The sequence below is a fragment of the Aythya marila genome (assembly GCF_965140915.1).
Source record: "Aythya marila genome assembly, contig: HAP1_HAP1_SCAFFOLD_424, whole genome shotgun sequence".
Lineage (NCBI taxonomy): Eukaryota > Metazoa > Chordata > Aves > Anseriformes > Anatidae > Aythya > Aythya marila.
Genome location: NW_028137262.1, coordinates 48,650 through 65,901, shown reverse-complemented (window position 1 = coordinate 65,901; position 17,252 = coordinate 48,650). Strand labels below are relative to the sequence as shown.

At 41.9% G+C, this 17,252-nt stretch overlaps 1 protein-coding gene across 1 annotated transcript; it reads right to left on the bottom strand.

The window, feature by feature from the left end:
- Positions 1-1,204: 1,204 nt before the first annotated feature.
- LOC309890962 (ubiquitin carboxyl-terminal hydrolase 42-like) lies at positions 1,205-16,832 on the bottom strand (the record flags this gene model as incomplete). Its single annotated transcript, XM_082785362.1, has 15 exons — positions 16,804-16,832; positions 15,652-15,805; positions 9,904-9,995; positions 8,064-8,301; positions 7,125-7,325; positions 6,422-6,532; positions 6,163-6,265; positions 5,891-5,958; positions 5,664-5,734; positions 5,050-5,132; positions 4,020-4,131; positions 3,502-3,642; positions 3,207-3,307; positions 2,602-2,743; positions 1,205-1,921 (listed from the first exon to the last, which is right to left on the bottom strand). The coding sequence occupies exons 4-15, from the start codon at positions 8,290-8,292 to the stop codon at positions 1,205-1,207; spliced, it is 2,079 nt and encodes a 692-aa protein (XP_082641488.1). The 5' UTR covers positions 8,293-8,301; positions 9,904-9,995; positions 15,652-15,805; positions 16,804-16,832.
- Positions 16,833-17,252: the final 420 nt, after the last annotated feature.

Here is a 17,252-nt window from a genome sequence, read left to right as displayed (position 1 = left end):
GTTAGAGCTACATTCAGTGTCAGACTTGAGAGAGGAAGTTTGCCGCAATTTCTCACCAGGCTCACAAGACTCTTTGCCGGACAAAACGGTTTCTTTTGAAATGAGGTCACGTTCTTTTGATCTTCTTGCTTTCTCCTTGTCTCCACGGTCATCACATTGGTACTGGGCGAGGTATTCATCATTCCCAGGAGATTTCGGAGGTTCCGCAACACTGCATAAAATAAAAACCCATTTCTCACTTCTGCTGAAGGACGTGAATATTAAGAGTAAAACCTTCCAACGTCAAACAAACAAACAAAAACCTCCGGACTACAGGAACCCTCGCAAAGATATGCCATTTAGAAACCTCTCCTGTGATTAGGACACCTTCTTCAGCTCCCAGAGAAAGTGCTTTTTCCCCTCTTGCTTCTGAAGCCATTGCACTAAAAAAGCAAACGCATCTGTCTCCTTCCACCTGCTGCTCTGAGAAAAAAGGCATAGGGGCGAGCGGGGAACAGCCAGTGTTTCTCCAGACAGTGGAGAAAAATGGAAAAACATTCTATAAAGGAACACAAGTTCTCCTTGAGGCACCAACCTGCATCAGAGTGATATGCTCAGTGCTGATCATTAGTTCTGTTCGTGACACTGGACACACAGTATGGAATTGTAGTAATTTAAATCCTTCCATTAAATACTATTAGTAGACAGATAAAACTGTAACGAACTTCCATAAAGTCTTGTCTTAATCAGACTGTGCTCATTTTACCTCATTTCCTCTGACAAGCTGTTCAGCTGGCTGGCTGTGAAGGACTCCGTGATGACTTCTCGATTGACTGAAGGCATAGCTCCAGGCATCTGCAATTAAAACGCACAAGTCAGCAGACAAAAAAATACTATTTGTAGTAGTACTGAGGACTAGTCTTGTCAGAATGTCTCCATTAAATGGTAAGCAAGACCGCTGTGAGTTGTATGCATTATCTACACTTCAAAGATAACCCCAACTCACCCCCCAAAATCTACTTTATGAAACTTAGGAATTTTTATCTCAGCTGAGCTTAAGTTGACAAGTTCTAATGTAAGCTCAGGTCTGCAAATTCTAAGGGGATAATACCACAAAGTCTTACGATCACATGTGTGCTGTGTTTTCTCAGTATTTCACCTGAATTAGGAACACAATAAACACTCCCGAATACATCGTAGGTGAGAAATTCTCGATGGAGCAAATCTATGTTTCAAGCGATCCATTTGTTTTAGAAAAGAACATCTCAGAAGGTTTAACAGGTTCAACTCGGCAAGTGGAATCATCAAGTTTCAGTCCGTTTTCTTTAGATTCAGTAACTAACCTAATAGCACCATTTAGTGAATCTGGTTTTGGCAGCTCATGCTGGGATCTTCCTTTGTCAGCATTCTGACAGGAAGAATTGGAATGCTGCAATGTACGGACTACCTTTCCAACCAAAATTCCATTAGAGGACATTGCATTGCATTTCAAATTCCTTTGAAATAAGCCCTTTGACTCCTCCTCAGATTTTCCTGAAGATTCTGCACCATAAGGGACTGTGTTATCAGAGCTGAGTTTAGGATTTTCATTCACTGTTGGCTCCACAAAAATTTCATCAGAAACTTTTTTGTTTGTTTGCATTTGCTTCATTTGCATTACCAAATTTGTAATTGTGGATGAAGGAACAGCCTGGTAGAGATCTTCATCCTCCACAGCACTGCTAAGAAAGTCAGGCTGTGACACAGTCTGACGAGCAGGCAATTTATTGTGAATACTGATGGTGATCTTCTGTTTTCTTGACGTATCAGTCATTGAAGGCCTGGTAATTGCCTGGTTTTGAACACAGGCCATTGGTGGTGCTGAAGATGGCCTTTTTAGGGTGACACCAGTGGTCTTTGCGTCCTCTTTTATGGATCCATTTCCATTTAAACGGCTTGAATTCTGTATTTAAAAAGAAGAAATTGCAAGATGGATTAACGCAAACATTGCATGTAACATTTTGAAACACAAAACTCTCCTACTGAGTGTTTCTACAAATGGTCTTAACACCTAAAAAGAAAAACACACTGCCCTTTAAGGATAAATGCAAGTCCAATAAGCGTATTCAATTCCTGCTTTTGGTTTACTGCAGATTGGTATCAAATTAACATCATCTTTGAAAACCAGCCAAGCAACTTAACATTACCTGCTGCTATTCCCAAATATATTTATTTTCCCCTTTAAACATACCCTGAAAAGCCTGAAGTAATCGTTCTGGTGCTCAGGAATAAGACATTTAGTTTTCCCTGTCTTAGCTAAAGTGACGAGGATAGGAAAAACAAGTCCTCTTTTAAATGATTTGAGGATTAGTACACTCTGCTTAAATAGTCAAAGAGCGTAGCTCTCTGTGCTTTAGAAAGCTGTCTTGGAGGTATAAAGTAATGGAGTCGCATGGCTGCACAATTTAGCAGTAACCACTGTTTGAATGACTCTGGCTGTAGCATGAGGGCTGTGAAGAAAGCTGCAGCGTGGGAAGGAAAACAAAACTAAGATGCCGAAAACCAAACAAAAAACCCCACACCAAACCCCAAACCCACTAGCAGTTTGGTGCCGTTATCTGCCCTCCCGCTTCCCTGAATTACCTTAATCATATGAGGAAGAAGTCGTGGTCCCATAAATCCAGCCTGCTTACTATTAGCCCCCTGCTGACCAGGAGGGAATGAACAGGGATAAGATGGTGCTGGCAAGTAAAACGCACGTTCTCCAAGTGTCAAATCATAGCGCCTTCAGAAAAGAGCAGTGATCGTAGTTTAGTTTTTCTTTCAGCCTACTCTTGGATTAAATCCCATCCTATCATTTTAGAGGAACAGCTCATACGATATGGAAGCCTTCTCTACAGAAGGCTTCGCCAAGACTACAAACTGAAAAGTAGAGAACAGTCTTCCTACTAAGACTATCACTTGCACAGCAATAATTCATTCTTACACCACAGATGACCTTCATTTCTCTCCTTCTCTAAATTAGCCAGCTACAGATAACACATAGATAGCAATTTACACAAGCGCTGCAGTTTAAGGCCAAGCAACAAAAGATAATAAACGACACAGAGAATTTCAGGTTAGACAGAACTGAATTAGACAAATAATAATCTTCTCCCGGGATAGCAAGAAAAACACTTGCAAAACAGAAAAATATCAATAACAGGAAAGTAAATCTCTTCTGAACACATTTTAAGATTTGTTATTACCTGATATAAAAAAGTATGTAAGCTTGCTGACCAAGAACTCTTTTAATGTCAGTACGCACTACTTTAGCATCATTCATCTGATACCAAAGTCCATTACCAGCCTGCAAATAAAGACAACGATTTCTTTAGGTGAATTGCACGTTTTCCAATTGAAATCACGGATAGGAACAAAATACACACACGTCAAATAAAAATATAATGAAATCTTTTTCCCTAGAAACAGTAGCTGCTAGTCATGCTTTAATTGGTTTGCCAGCACAACCTTTACCCTGTTAGAAATGCTGTTGACTTCTACCTTTACATAGCATATATAGTGTCCTGAGTGACAGCTGACACCGTGATGTACCAGCACCGCGTATAAGGCATAGAGCAGTGGTTCTCCCATTGACTGCGACATGTAGGCTCTCAGGTCCAAATACTCCGGATATTTCACCTCCTAAAGAGACATCAAGAAGATAGAAAAATTATCCCAGAGTACTTCGTGGACTAGCCAGAGAAAAACACTTCCAAAAAACACAGACTAGAATTTATTTCTAGAATATATTTCTCGAATATATTTCTTGATTCACTACAAATAAGTCTTCCCATAAACAACGGTTAAGACTAGAAGTTGCAGAGAACTGTTTCCTGATGAATCAGCCTTCTCAGAGGAAAGCATATGCTTCTTGTCAAGCGGGAACTTTATTGATATTAAGAGAAAGAATAAGCCATAGTCGTTAATCTACAATTATTGTCTGAAAATATTAACAACTTTCAGCTTTGGGGGATGTCCCATTACACAATGATATAGTTGCATTACAGTGGTAAATATACCTTGTTGATCTTTCCACCTGTGAAATCTGCAAATCTTTTCAGTGATATTGTGAGAACCTGGGAAGAACGGTGTATGGTAAATCTCTTGGACGCAGGAACCATCTTTTTACACCTTAAAAACAAGCAGAGATAAGTGTTTGAAGGCATCTTCTTTTTTCGCCCCCAAAACAAACTCCTTTTAATGTCTCACGCATGCCTATGCTATTTGAATGATATTTACTTGCATAATAGGTTGGTCTTTTTTCTTTTCATAAACCCATGCACTGCGTGTCAGGTTTGTTAATACAGAGAAGAAGGTAAATTTTCCCAACAACTCAGAGCATAGTGGGAACAGGAATCTCTCACGAAAGGGTATTACCAGGTTGGATGGCAAGGTACCATTTCTTGGTCTACAAAAGTGGCTATTTGAACTCCAATCCTGGAAACATTCTTTCAGCTTTCAAGGGAAATACAAATACTGAAAGCGGAACGAGAGAGACTTGGTCCCCAGGACTAGAAATTGCAAATAATCTCCGACATAGGTCGACTATCAACATCAAAAATACAACAGAAGCACATGGTCATTCTACAGGAGGGAGACATTTAACAGTAGGAAGTCTTCATGTACTGAGCTTGTCTGGAAAGACACTGAAACCATCTGCCATCCTTTGAAACAAAATAGTTCAGTTTGACACATTGCCCGCTCCAAGGTAGGACCTACGGCGTAAGCAGTGAAAATTAGCCACTAGCCCAGAGAACAACGGAAACTGGGCAGTTTACATCAAGAAAAGTACTGTCGAGAGCTAATAAATAGAAAGAACAAAAGTAGCTCTTTTTGAATTCTGATGGCAAAATACAAGCCAGAGAATTGCAAACCCATAGGGAATGCCTATGAACAAGACTTCCCCCCTCCAAAGAAACAAAAATCCAAGTCTTTTATAAACTTCCACAAAACTTGTAAGTAGATCCAAAGTTTAGAGGTAGTCCAACAGAGTCATGCAACATAGAAAACTGACATCTAGGATTAAGACCTAATCCGTCAAAATCTTACTCGCTACATTTATAGCAATTCTCTCCATCCAGCTCTTCAGGTTTCACAAAGAGTTCCAGAGCTCTGCTAACAGACGAAACCGCCTAGAGCAGCGAGAAAGAAGAGCGTAAAGTCACCGTAATTCAAAATTCCAGAGACATACTAGTAGTTTATAAGAGAATCTTACTAACATACTCAAGCGATCTACTAGGAGCACTGTGAAGAAGGAGGCAGAAAGAGCATGCTCAGCATTGACCTCACCTGGAAGGCATTTGACTTTGGAACAAATACTTTTCCAGTAGCCTAGACAGCATCTATAGTGTGCTTTGTCATCAATACTGGGGACAAATTCATCAGTCTAACAATTAGATGTATATTGAGGTAGAACAACAAAGAAGTATGACAGCATTATCATTTTTGCAGAAAGAGAATTCCTTCCCCTTAAACCCAATGCAAATGTGGAGACTATTTACATGGGTTCCACGGAAGGACAAAGTCCAATCCACTTCCTTAGCACCACCAAGCTCTTATGTTTTAACATTATATGTGGTTTGGTTTTTTAAGTTAAACAAGTTTAATTTAGAAAGTTATGCATGTACTTAAACATCATGAATTATATTTAGAAAACATCTTACCTTTATATCCAAAGTGATATCAAGAAATGCCTCATACGTATCCGAAACTGCTTTGCAATTCAAGCACTTCACTGGAAGCAAAATATAAATGCTTAACATTATGTGAAGGAGACTAACTGTCCAAATTCAAGTTGTTGACAGATACTACTTTAGACAAACTACAGACTGCTTTACTACCGACAAAAGACACAGATCAGTTCTAAGGACAGGAATATTTTTTCAAGTACCTCTCGATCTTAGAAATCCTCCAAATATTTGATGAATGATGGTGGTAGCTTGAGAAGATCTGTCCAATCTGGAAATAAATTATAATCAGACCTCAGAAGATTTAAGGCACAGAGTTAACTCTTCAAAGAGTTTGATGAAAACCAAGGATGATGTAGACTTTCGTTGCTGATAGTAAATAAGGCACTAAAAAGTGCTAGAGATCATTTCTGAGAGTAAATAAAGGACTAGAAGGTGCTAGAGAATGTATGAAAGTGAACTTGTTTATGCTTACTCGGTGCTTCCGTTCAAGCACGCTTCCTGCATAGCATCAACAGTATAGCGCAAGAACTCGTGTGCGTCTTCTTGACTGCCAAAATGGAAATGTTGTCCTATTCCTAAATAAGATGATAGTATTGACCCCATTTAAAAATGAAATCAATCTTGTATTTCTAAAATCTCTCTTCATTTGAGTGTTAAAACCACTTATACACATCAAATAATTATTTGAAGATTACAAGCTATCGAAAAGAAACACATCTGAAGCCACTTACGACTGAGATTACTGATAACATGCGTAGGCTTGATGGCATCAACAGTGCAACGCAGGGCCTGGTTAATGTGAGTCTCCATCGTGCACATCATGCAAAAATCTTGTTCACGACCTCAAGAGTGAAAGAACAAAGCATCCCAGTCCAGCGAAATATCCATAACTACAAACATCTAAGTACAATTTAAACTACAGATACAATATCCACTCTCCTTGCTACATTCTATTCTCCCAAGATGCCAATGTCCCAACAGTCTTGTAACATTTCATTTCACACAACTTGACAGAAGAAAAATATCCACTAAGCCTGTATTCAAATGCATTTTGTGATGAGAAATCTAAAAGACTACTGCAAAGTCGCAGTTGTAAAGGCTGACAGGAATGTGAACTCCACAGGCTGCAAAATGTATTACTCTCCAAAATTACTACTAAATGCATTACTGTCCAATGCACTTCATTATTCCCATGAAGCAATAAATGATCCTTTAATAAACAAACAAACAAACAAACAAACAAATAACTAAATAAATAAAACATGGTGCATTAATTGCACTCCATATGCTATTCGGAGCCCACTGCTAATACGGTGCTCAAAGCCAGCTTCTACAGGTAAAATCAGGCAAATAAGCTTATCTCACAGAATCACTGCTGTTCTTTCACCTTCAGAGCTATCCAACAGATTCAAAATACTGTTCGAAAGTACTCACATGACTGGCTGTGCTCAAGAGAAAGCATGTAATTGGCAAGTGGGGGTGTGTAGGTCAAACACTGTAGAGTAGCATTAAGAAAACATGTGTTGCCAAGATTGTACAGGCCAACTCCAACACTTTGTGTTTCTCGCCAATCCATACAAATCTTCTCAGGTGGAAAAAGAATGCTCTGTGGCGGAGCAATTCCATCATTAACGACTGCAAGAAAGTTAAATTTAAAAAGAGATCTTGTTTGTTTGTTTCTAAGAAAGGTATTTAAAAAAATACTATTCTGCAGGAGCACCTAGAGGAGCTAGCTACAATCCAAACCAGAAAAACTTATTGCAGACAGCTTTAATACCACCAAATTCAAATTGGCTGGTCAACACAATGTTTTGGGGAAAAAAAAACAAACAACTTTAGTCAACCATTTTAATTTTTCTAAGGCAAGGCTAACTGCCATTCTGTTTGTAGCACCTAATGCCAAGTTCCTCTCCATCTATAATCTTTAACCTGATTAACTCAACTACTGTTTTTTTCCTTATTATAACTTAAACCACAAACTTAGACTTGAAATTATACGGTAAACACGTAAAAACTAGGAACTAGGAATGACGGTACCCCTACAGATACCAGATTTTTTCCTGAGCAATGTTATCATTCAAAAAACCTGTGAAGAATGGAAGCTGTGAATAGCAACCATCAAACACTTTTCTTTGCAAAACAGAAATGACATGGAGGAATCTGTGCATTACAAAAAGCTCCCCATATTTCTCTGTTGACTGTAAATATATCAAAATTAATTTCTGTAACATCAGTCACTTCAGTTGCCTTAGGGGATTCGCTTTTCAAGTCTTTGTTCACAGTAGTCCCCTTCTCTATCAGTGCAACAAGTAAGAACTGCATTTTCTACTTTTGCTTTGAAGAAAATGGAGGCAGGATAAAACGCACACTTACTTAGATCTCTTGGGGCAAAAGCCTTAGATTTTTCAGATGATCTACAGTAAATAGCACCTCCACGTCCTTGGGCCACAGAGACTTGGCTTGAATCTTCTGCAGGCACTATCCGGCCCCAGTTTGCGGTGCGTGACATCAGTATTTTAGTACTTGGTTTCTTGGATTTGCCAGACCGCCTTGAAGAGGGCTTTTTAGGCTTTGAAGATTTGGGCTTCTTAGCTACGGTCATTGTTCACATCTGCGACAGAGACAGAAGTTCTGGTTGACGTAAGAATATCAAGAAGCATTCCAAGAAGAAAAGAGTAGCAGAAGTCCTGTCACTTAATCTCAAAGAAACAGCCTTAAGAACTAAATCGCTGGTATGAATGATTTAAAAAGAATCCCCAAACTAAACACACAAAGTGAAAATTTCCATCTAAACTCTATCAGTATTACTTCTAGCTTCTGCAGAACTAGTGGCTGATGCCATTTCTTTCCCTTCCGTAGGATTTTAATCCATTACAACTCTGGAGTCTTTTTAATATAAAAATGTAGAAGACATTCTCTGAGGGGAATCAGTTATTTATTGATTTCCGGAGTTGCGCAATTATCTGTTAATTAGTACCTATGATCTAATAGATAATTGTTGCAATTATCTATTGCTGACATGAGCAACGGAACACTATTACTTCACTGCCTGCGTTTTTCTGTTTCGTCTGCACAAAGGTACCCAGAACTCACTGCTACTTTTCTTCTGTCTTTCCAGGGCTCGCCCTCTACCTCACTGTCTACTGCACTAGTCATGAGGGGTTTGTTGTGATTCTATAATGAGCCTAGCTTTTAAATACACCTTTCATGGGCGTCACTTGGTGATAGCAAGTTAATTTCTGAGGGCTCCTCAGTCTACATCATGTGGTCGCTTTTTCCAGGTGAAAAAGCGGAGCCGTAAGTGGCAGTACACTAAAGCCCTGGCATGCTGAGATCCAAGAGGAGAGATGTTTGGCCCTCCTTTTCACTCCTGGGAACCATATACCTCAAAACCCACAGAGGATGGGCTATATCTCAGAGAAATCTTGGGAAAGGAGAGCATGAAGAGCATGTTTGCAAATTTATTTCTCCCTGGGCTTCTTCTGCTTCTCCAAGAAAGACGAGTTTGAATATAACTTTGGCAGCAGTACTTCTGGTGTTTTACTCCTACCACATTTAAAACTCCTACAACAAACTGAAAAGTTAGACTAAAAAGCAGCTCTTTCCGTTCTACTTTGTAAAGCTGCACGTTTTCCTCATGCAAAACAACGGGGGAATGTAAGCTAGAAACGGAAATGCTGAATGTAAAACAAAACAAAACAAACCTCAGCCCTCCAGGACAAAAGCCAATAACTGCTACAAAGTCCTTTTTAAAATGCTGATTAGGTTTCAAGGTGATACCGCTTTAAATAAGCGTAGTTGTGTGTCCATAGGCAGAAGCTGAATAATGACAGGATGAACTTCTATACTTCATGTTTTGTTACTGTCTTACTGTAGCACACAGGGACTTGTTACCTTTAGGGAAACCACTAACCTCATGGAGGGTTTAAAACATAAGCTAGTTTGTTATACCAAAACGACGGAGAGAACAAAGCATAAAGTGCTTTCAGATTTCTAGCACGCCTTGATTGCTATCCATTAAACTTCAGACACGTTAAACAAAACACAGTAAATAAGAAAACTCCTAGTCCCACAGCTGGCAAATTGTGTGCAGAGGTTGTAATTAGAACTTTTTTTGCCATGACGTTTTACATTTAAAATTGATTTTAAATCCATTCTATACACACTTTCCATTCCTGAAAAAACAATACGCAAACCTGACAAATGCATTTACATGAGAAATGAAGTCGTCCTTGTCCGATTGGAAGACTAAGGTGACAGCGCCTGGGCTCAGGGATAAGCTCTGATCTTCACCAGTGACAGCTCCTTTTTTAGGATTGAAAGGGAAAATGTTTCAGCAACACATTGGAAACATACTTAAGGGACAAGAAACAAAATCAAGACTGCAGTGAGAAGGAGAACAGAAAAACAATACTGGGGGGAAAGGAAAGGAAAGGAAAGGAAAGGAAAGGAAAGGAAAGGAAAGGAAAGGAAAGGAAAGGAAAGGAAAGGAAAGGAAAGGAAAGGAAAGGAAAGGAAAGGAAAGGAAAGGAAAGGAAAGGAAAGGAAAGGAAAGGAAAGGAAAGGAAAGGAAAGGAAAGGAAAGGAGAAAAAAAGGGAAGGGAAGGGAAGGGAAGGGAAGGGAAGGGAAGGGAAGGGAAGGGAAGGGAAGGGAAGGGAAGGGAAGGGAAGGGAAGGGAAGGGAAGGGAAGGGAAGGGAAGGGAAGGGAAGGGAAGGGAAGGGAAGGGAAGGGAAGGGAAGGGAAGGGAAGACCTTGATCTTTATGCTGACCAATGAGATAAGCCTTACACATTTTTAAGTTTATTTTTGACAACTGATTGAGGTGTTACCGGGTATTAAGTACGATTCAAGAGCAAATATTAACACTAGAAAGAAGAAATCCGATCCACCACCACTGTTTCAAAATACATCCATTTCTCATTTGGAGATGACGTCTCTCTGACAAGGTAGTAGAAAAACTGTAAATACCGATAGAGCTTCCTCTCCCGATGTTCCATATGCATACCGATGCTGTTCCTACACCTACGCTCTGAGCATAAATTTATGTTGACATGAGTGACAAGAGAGGGTGTTACTCCTCTCTTTGTTTGCCTTGAGAGACACACCTCTTGTCCATTGAAAAGTAAATTCAAGATTCCAGATCAGTTAAGACAGTTGCTATCCCCCCATTCAGAGTTCTGCAGCAGCACTCTTCAGATGTGTTTAGCAGTCTCTTTAGAAAATGTTATCACTTAGGACCTGCTTCTCAGTAGGTCCACGTTTGGCCTCCGCTTAGCAGAGAGTCAATCCCAGCTTAAGCTTTCGTACAAGAGCCCCTTCACGAAACGGAGTTGAACCCTGACATAACTGAGTTGAACCTTTAACCTTGAAGCTTCCTTAAAGAAGAAAGCAGCACCCAGGCCAGGAAATAGAAATTAATCGTCACTTTACCCTGAAACGCAGTGGGCTATTCTGTGCTGGCAGGATTGCTGCCGGGCTGGCCGACGAGGCGGCGGGCAGCTCCCCGGGGCCACAGGGCCTGGCACAGGGAGCCGCCGGGGGTCTCCAAGGTCCGGGAACAGCGGCAACAGCGGCAACAGCAGGGACAGAGGGGACAGCAGCGACAGCAGCAGCCACCTCAGCCGGGGCCGTCTCCACAACCGCCACAACGGCCTCGGAACGCCGCCGAACTCGGAGCTCCAGCGTGACGCCTTTTGAACCTGGCCGCGCTGCTCATGGCTAAAACCAGAGCGTTTCCTCCGGCGTGTGTTTACTGTCGGTGCCGGATCGGCCCTCACCCCGAGCTCTCCCTGCCGGGAGGGCTTTGGGGTTGGGGTTTCCCTCCCGCCGCCGCCGCGGGCAGGCCCCGCGCGCAAGGGGTCCGCGCTGGGGAGCAGCATCTCACCCACGGCGAGAGACCGAGGGCACGACATGAAAAAGCCCCGACACGAAAAAGCCCCGACACGAAAAAGCCACGACATGCGGCCGAGGCGGCGGGGAGACGGCTCTGAGGGATCTGCCACTTCGCCCCGCCGTCCTCCCCTCCCGGGCCGCCCCGCCGAGCCCCGTGCGCCTCAGGTGCTGCGCTGAGGGGGTGGCTGGCTACTGAGACAGCTGCCCAGGGCACTGCTCATGGCACCGAGCCTGACGGAGGTCAACAAGTGTTGAACAATGCTCTCAGACATCGGGTCTCACTTTGGGGTGGTCCTGTGTGGAGCCACGAGTTGGACTTGGTGATTATTGGGAGTCCTTTCCACCTTGGGATGTTCTCTGATTCTAGGTCAGCAATCCAGTAGCTGATGAGAAGTGTGGAGTCATTCAAAGGGAAGAGAGAACACAACACTTCTCGTTTGCAGAAGCGGCTATTTGGTAACCAAACCGACGATTCCTTTGCTTCTAGAGCAACTAACAGCAGGGATCCGCTTTACAATAGAGGGAAAAGAGTCGTTGGCATGTCATGTGAAGTAAGCTTCAAATCCCAGAGGATGATTTTGTTGGAACTTTATTCAGCTGAAAACACAGAAGCCTTGCTTTTGCTTGTGTTAGTTACAGCTCCAGTTTACTTTGGTTGGGAGGGAAGGCATTCCAGGCTAATGTGCTGTACCTGTTCCTTCAGCTCATTGTCCATAAACGGAGGAGCAAACGAAATCAGTTTAATCTCCATTAAATGCAGCAGACAAAGCGGAGTAGAGGGTGATCTAGCACTTAATTTTTCCTGTAAGCAGGAAACCCAGAACTCAACAACAGTTTTCAAATCTTGTCCTGCAGTAAATGACCAGGTGAGTGAAGCTTGCATTTAGAGGATGTGCTCCTACAGTAGATGGAAATAGCTTTTCCTCTTCACAAGTGCAACTGAGTGGTGGACTGGCAGCTACGTGGTTAACTAGTTGTGCCAAAGGGGTTGTGTTGAATGCACAGAAAAATATGCAGGTCCCAACAGTAAAGGGTTGTCTGTAGGCATGACACTGAGTACAGATGTTGTCCGCAGGTTCGTGCAGAGTGCACCACGCCAATAAGCACCCAGAGTCGGAATGCACACGAAGGTCTTTTAATTATATAATTACTTATAGAACTCTGCAGAGTCAGGTACTTGGCCATCTTTCGCAAAGCAAGCACACCTCTGACTCAAATCGCCGTCATTTATACACAGGAAACTTGTGAAAACTCTCTCTTTGGCTCCTTTGGATTGGTTATTACAGCTCATCTAACTTATCTCGACTGAGCTTGTGCATTACAGAGGAATACCGGGGGGGAGGGGGAACAGGAGAGGGGGGACACACAACGAATCCCACATTAGCATAGATTAGCATTTTGACAGGTGTGATTTTTAATGTGCTAATGACCCTTAATGAGAAAAAGGTTACTATAGGTCAGTCTGGAGCTCGTGTTCTCCTTCCTGTTTTTTCCCTTTTAGCCCTTCTCTTCCTTGCTTCTGCTAGCTCAAGGCTACCTGTCTCTCTCCTTCTTTATTTTCTCAGCTAAAAGACTGCACAAGCTACAGGCCTCCCTATTTGCTTCAACATTTCCTTGTTTTTGTTTTTTTTTTTTTTTCCCAGCTCTGGGACGACACAGGTGTGGTTTGATATTTGCCAGTATAGCTAAAACTCACGCCAGTCTGCTCACGCACAATAAGTAGTAAGATTTAAGGACTGGTTTCATCGGCTTCTTCCATACTAACATCCTTCTTATGTTTTAGATATGCTGTAGTTAAATCAACACGAAGTTACTACTTGTGGAGTAATCGCCTTAAGCGACTAGGCATCATAAGCACACCTCCATCCCAAAAGCTACCCGCCTCCAAGGTGCAACCACCCCTCACTGAGCACGCCCTCGGAATTTCTCAGAGCCTGTACCTTTAAACGCAAGTGAGATCATTTCTACCAAGCACAACCAAGATACGCATGACTAGAGTCACTCAAGCTCCACCTTAAAGATAGAAAATAATATCAATTGCTTTAAGAGAAAGGGGATGTTAGGGAAGATACTATCAGGAAGGATTCCTTCTGACATCACTCGACAGGCTGAGCCTCTCACTCCCCCACCCCCACTCCATTGGGACGCCGTGGGGTAAGATCTGAACGCTTGCTTATACCAGGCGTCTCTGTGGAATCTTAGAAATCTGTAGAGTTTTGATGCTTTTTAATGTCTTAATACCTAGGCTGTGTGCCTGTGCATTTCATGCATGCTAGCTTGCTTTTGCAGACAGTGAATTTATCACTGACAATCCAAAGAACCTGTGTACCTGTCGCCGTAAGAAATTGCACTTAATTGCATTCTTCCTAGCTGTGAGAGTTCTCCTTGAACGCGACTAGAGCGAGGCCGTACTGCGTTGTTGGTGAGTCCGTGACCGTGATAGTTCAGCACCCTGAATCCGACGGGACCCGTGACGGTCAATCGGCTACACCCCTTAACGCGACACTACTAGAGGAAGAAGATGACAGGGCTTGCATGCACTGCATTAGGCTTTGCATGTGAAAACACCCCGAAATAATTTCACGTGCATTTAACGTTTTTAAAGTGAAAAAAACAGGAAGGTGTAGTCTCTCTGTAAGCTACAGCCCTACATAGTTAAGGCATCAGCATTCATTCCTTTGCTTGATAGCAAAGTATGAACATACAGAAGAGTTAAATATTTTCTTTGCATTCTTAAAGGCGATTTTTCAGACTTGGGCTTCAGTTGTTGGAGTTGAAGAGATCAGTAGACATCCTTACTTTTACGTTAAGACCAAAATCTTTATCTAAGATTGTGTTATCTAACGCAACTAAACTCCCACCCCCATATGTTTTTTTTGTAACTTCGGAACGATCTTGCTGCAGTCCTACTCCGATGGTCTTTCAGTAACATGCAGACTGCCGTGGCAGATTCTGTTACAGTGCTTTTCTATTGACAGTGTGCATAACACTCAAGGTAAAGCCCCTTAAGTGTTTCTTTGGACCCTGCTGCTTCTGTTAGTACTCTTTTTTTCACAAACTTGTTGAACCTGAGCCGTGCCTACTGAGCCAACGAATGCTTTGATGACACAGTATTTGTTCAAAGCAGTTTTGCTTCTTGGAGCTACAGAAGCAGCTCTGGCTACGTGATAGGGAATTGTGCTGCATTGGCAAAACCAGACTTAGCTACAGACTTACAACACTTGCTAACTCGATCTATTTCAAATCTCATTTTAACTTTAAAGGTCAATCAGTTTTGTGGCTCCTGTCTTACTAATTTGCCTTGTTTTGCATGGAAGGGCAGCCTGTGAATGTTTTGCTTTATTGCATGCTTCAAAAAAAAAGGCTGAGGAAGAGACTGGAGGAACCTTTTCTATTCTATGGACTTTCCCCCGAGAGGGTGGAATTGCAGGCTACTTGGATGAATGTTCGAATATGAGTAAGGGAGCAGACCTCAGCCAAAGGAGGTGGAATCCTTGCTTAATAGTAAGTATCAGTGTGGGGACATCTTTGCTTAACGGGAGCCATTTAAACTCTTCATAGAAACAAAATAAGCTGGACATCTTATGCTTGGAAAGCAGTATGGTTACACAGCTGCTAACATAATGACTTGAGTCTTCTGCTCTGCAACTTCAGGTTTTGTTTTCAAGCAGTGCATACATCAGTTTAAGCTTTGGACAAGGATATTTGCAATGCAAATAGTGATAAACCAGAATCAGTGGCGCTGACGAGTGTAATGGTGAAATGCAGCAAATCAAGTATTCCTGGAGAAATGTGAGATTACAAAACTAGTAAGCCATGAAGCACTTTTGTTGTTGTTGTTGTTGTTGTTTTTTAAATCAATTCTTATATGCTGAAATAGCACCTTCAAGAAAATCTGTTTATCTAGCCAGGTAACGGTGTCTCCCTGTGAACATGAAGGAAATGCCAGGAGCAGCCATAACTCTTTGCTGTCAAAATAAAGAGCAAGTCGAGGCCAACATCATGCCATAGTGCAAAGGCTTGCGAAGAAAGATCATTCTAAGAGGTCTGCAAGAAAAGATGACTTACTTTGTCATAAGTTTGTCAAATAGAATGGACGAGTTAGTAGTCGAGTACCGACTGTGTCCGACTCTACAGCTGCGGCGCAGCTCCAAGTCCCTGTTTTCTCCGTGGACTCGTCTCACAGTTTTTGCACCAGCTCTACTCCTCAATGTTCTGCTGACTGAAACGCAGAAACAAAGTATTTTGAAACAGTGAAGATGGGATTCTCCTTATTTCACCGTTGCTCTTGTAAAATGTAAACAGACAAACAAAAAAGGCACCCTGAAGTGGATTGATTTTTCTTTACATTTCAGATCAGAAGTTGTTGTCACAACCACTGCATTCCACTTCTTTATCGCTCTGCACGTTTAAACTGTCTACTTAAAACTGGGACCTGTAGGGAAATTTTTAAAGAGACTGAAAGCTAGCCAGACAAAAACAAACGTGCAACTTTTGTTCCATGCAGGAGGGAAATCTACTCCAGTTATTTCTGTCTTGGAAAAGTGAGAACAATCAACACCTTTCTCTAAGGTGTTTTCACTCCATTCATGTCAAACTGTATCTAACAGTGCTCAAAACAAACACTATGACATTGCAAGCCTCTTCCTAAGAGGTGTATGTTTGATTACTCTGTTTATGCATGCAGCACTTCCATTTCCTGCATTATGATCTAACAGCTCAAGGAGGTAAGAATCGTTTCAAGAGAAACACCCAAACACCACATAACTCAAACTCGTGCTTTTTAGAAAAAAGCCTGCCCATTGTTTACCATACAGCACCCTTTGGCACAGGTTTGTTGCTTGCACTGTCATTAAAAGAGACAAGAGGACAAGGGGAAGGGAAGAGCTACACCACTGTGCTGGTAGGATCACAGCTAAGGTTTACTTTTGTGGTTGCCAGCTATAAAACTAAGTTTGAACTTATCAAGTATCGATTTACTTTGCACAATTAGAACAGTTTGCTTTGTGCCTACCAAGCTGCAATTCACACTGCTCCCTCCCCAAGGAATTCATAAAATCTCCTATTTGCACCTACCTCTCTTCACAGAAAAGTCACTGAGGAGTGAATTCAGCTGACTACAGAAGGCTTTGGGGCCAAATGAAAGCGATGGAGTGACCAAGTGCCATCCTCTTCAGTAACCAGCGTAAATAGGTATCCCGGGGACTTACAGCCACTTACCTGTGTTATATTCTTTTTTTCGTTCCAATTTTGGCTTTCTCAACTGCCTACATTAAGAAAGAGGACAGGGCAGAGAAGGGAGAAAAGACTTGTTGTATTAGACCCATCAAGGATGGGAAATTTCACCATGTTTACAAGCCAGTGCTCTATGGTATACAAAGAGAAGCCTGTAGGCCTCACGCAGGATCCAGATCCCAAGTCTGTTGCGTGCCATATACACGCGGTTCTGTATGTACCCACATTTCCTAGCTTGCTCATGTTGAATTCTCAAAATTATGAGCAATAGCACCCAAGTGGAAAAGATACATGTCCTGGTTTCAATTAGGACAGAGTTAGTTCTCCTCCTAGTAGTGGGTAGGTTGCTATGTTTTGGCTTAGAATGTGTGAAAGGATGTTTAGAAGAGTGCTGATACCACCCCGATGTTTCAATTGCTGCAGAGCAGTACTTA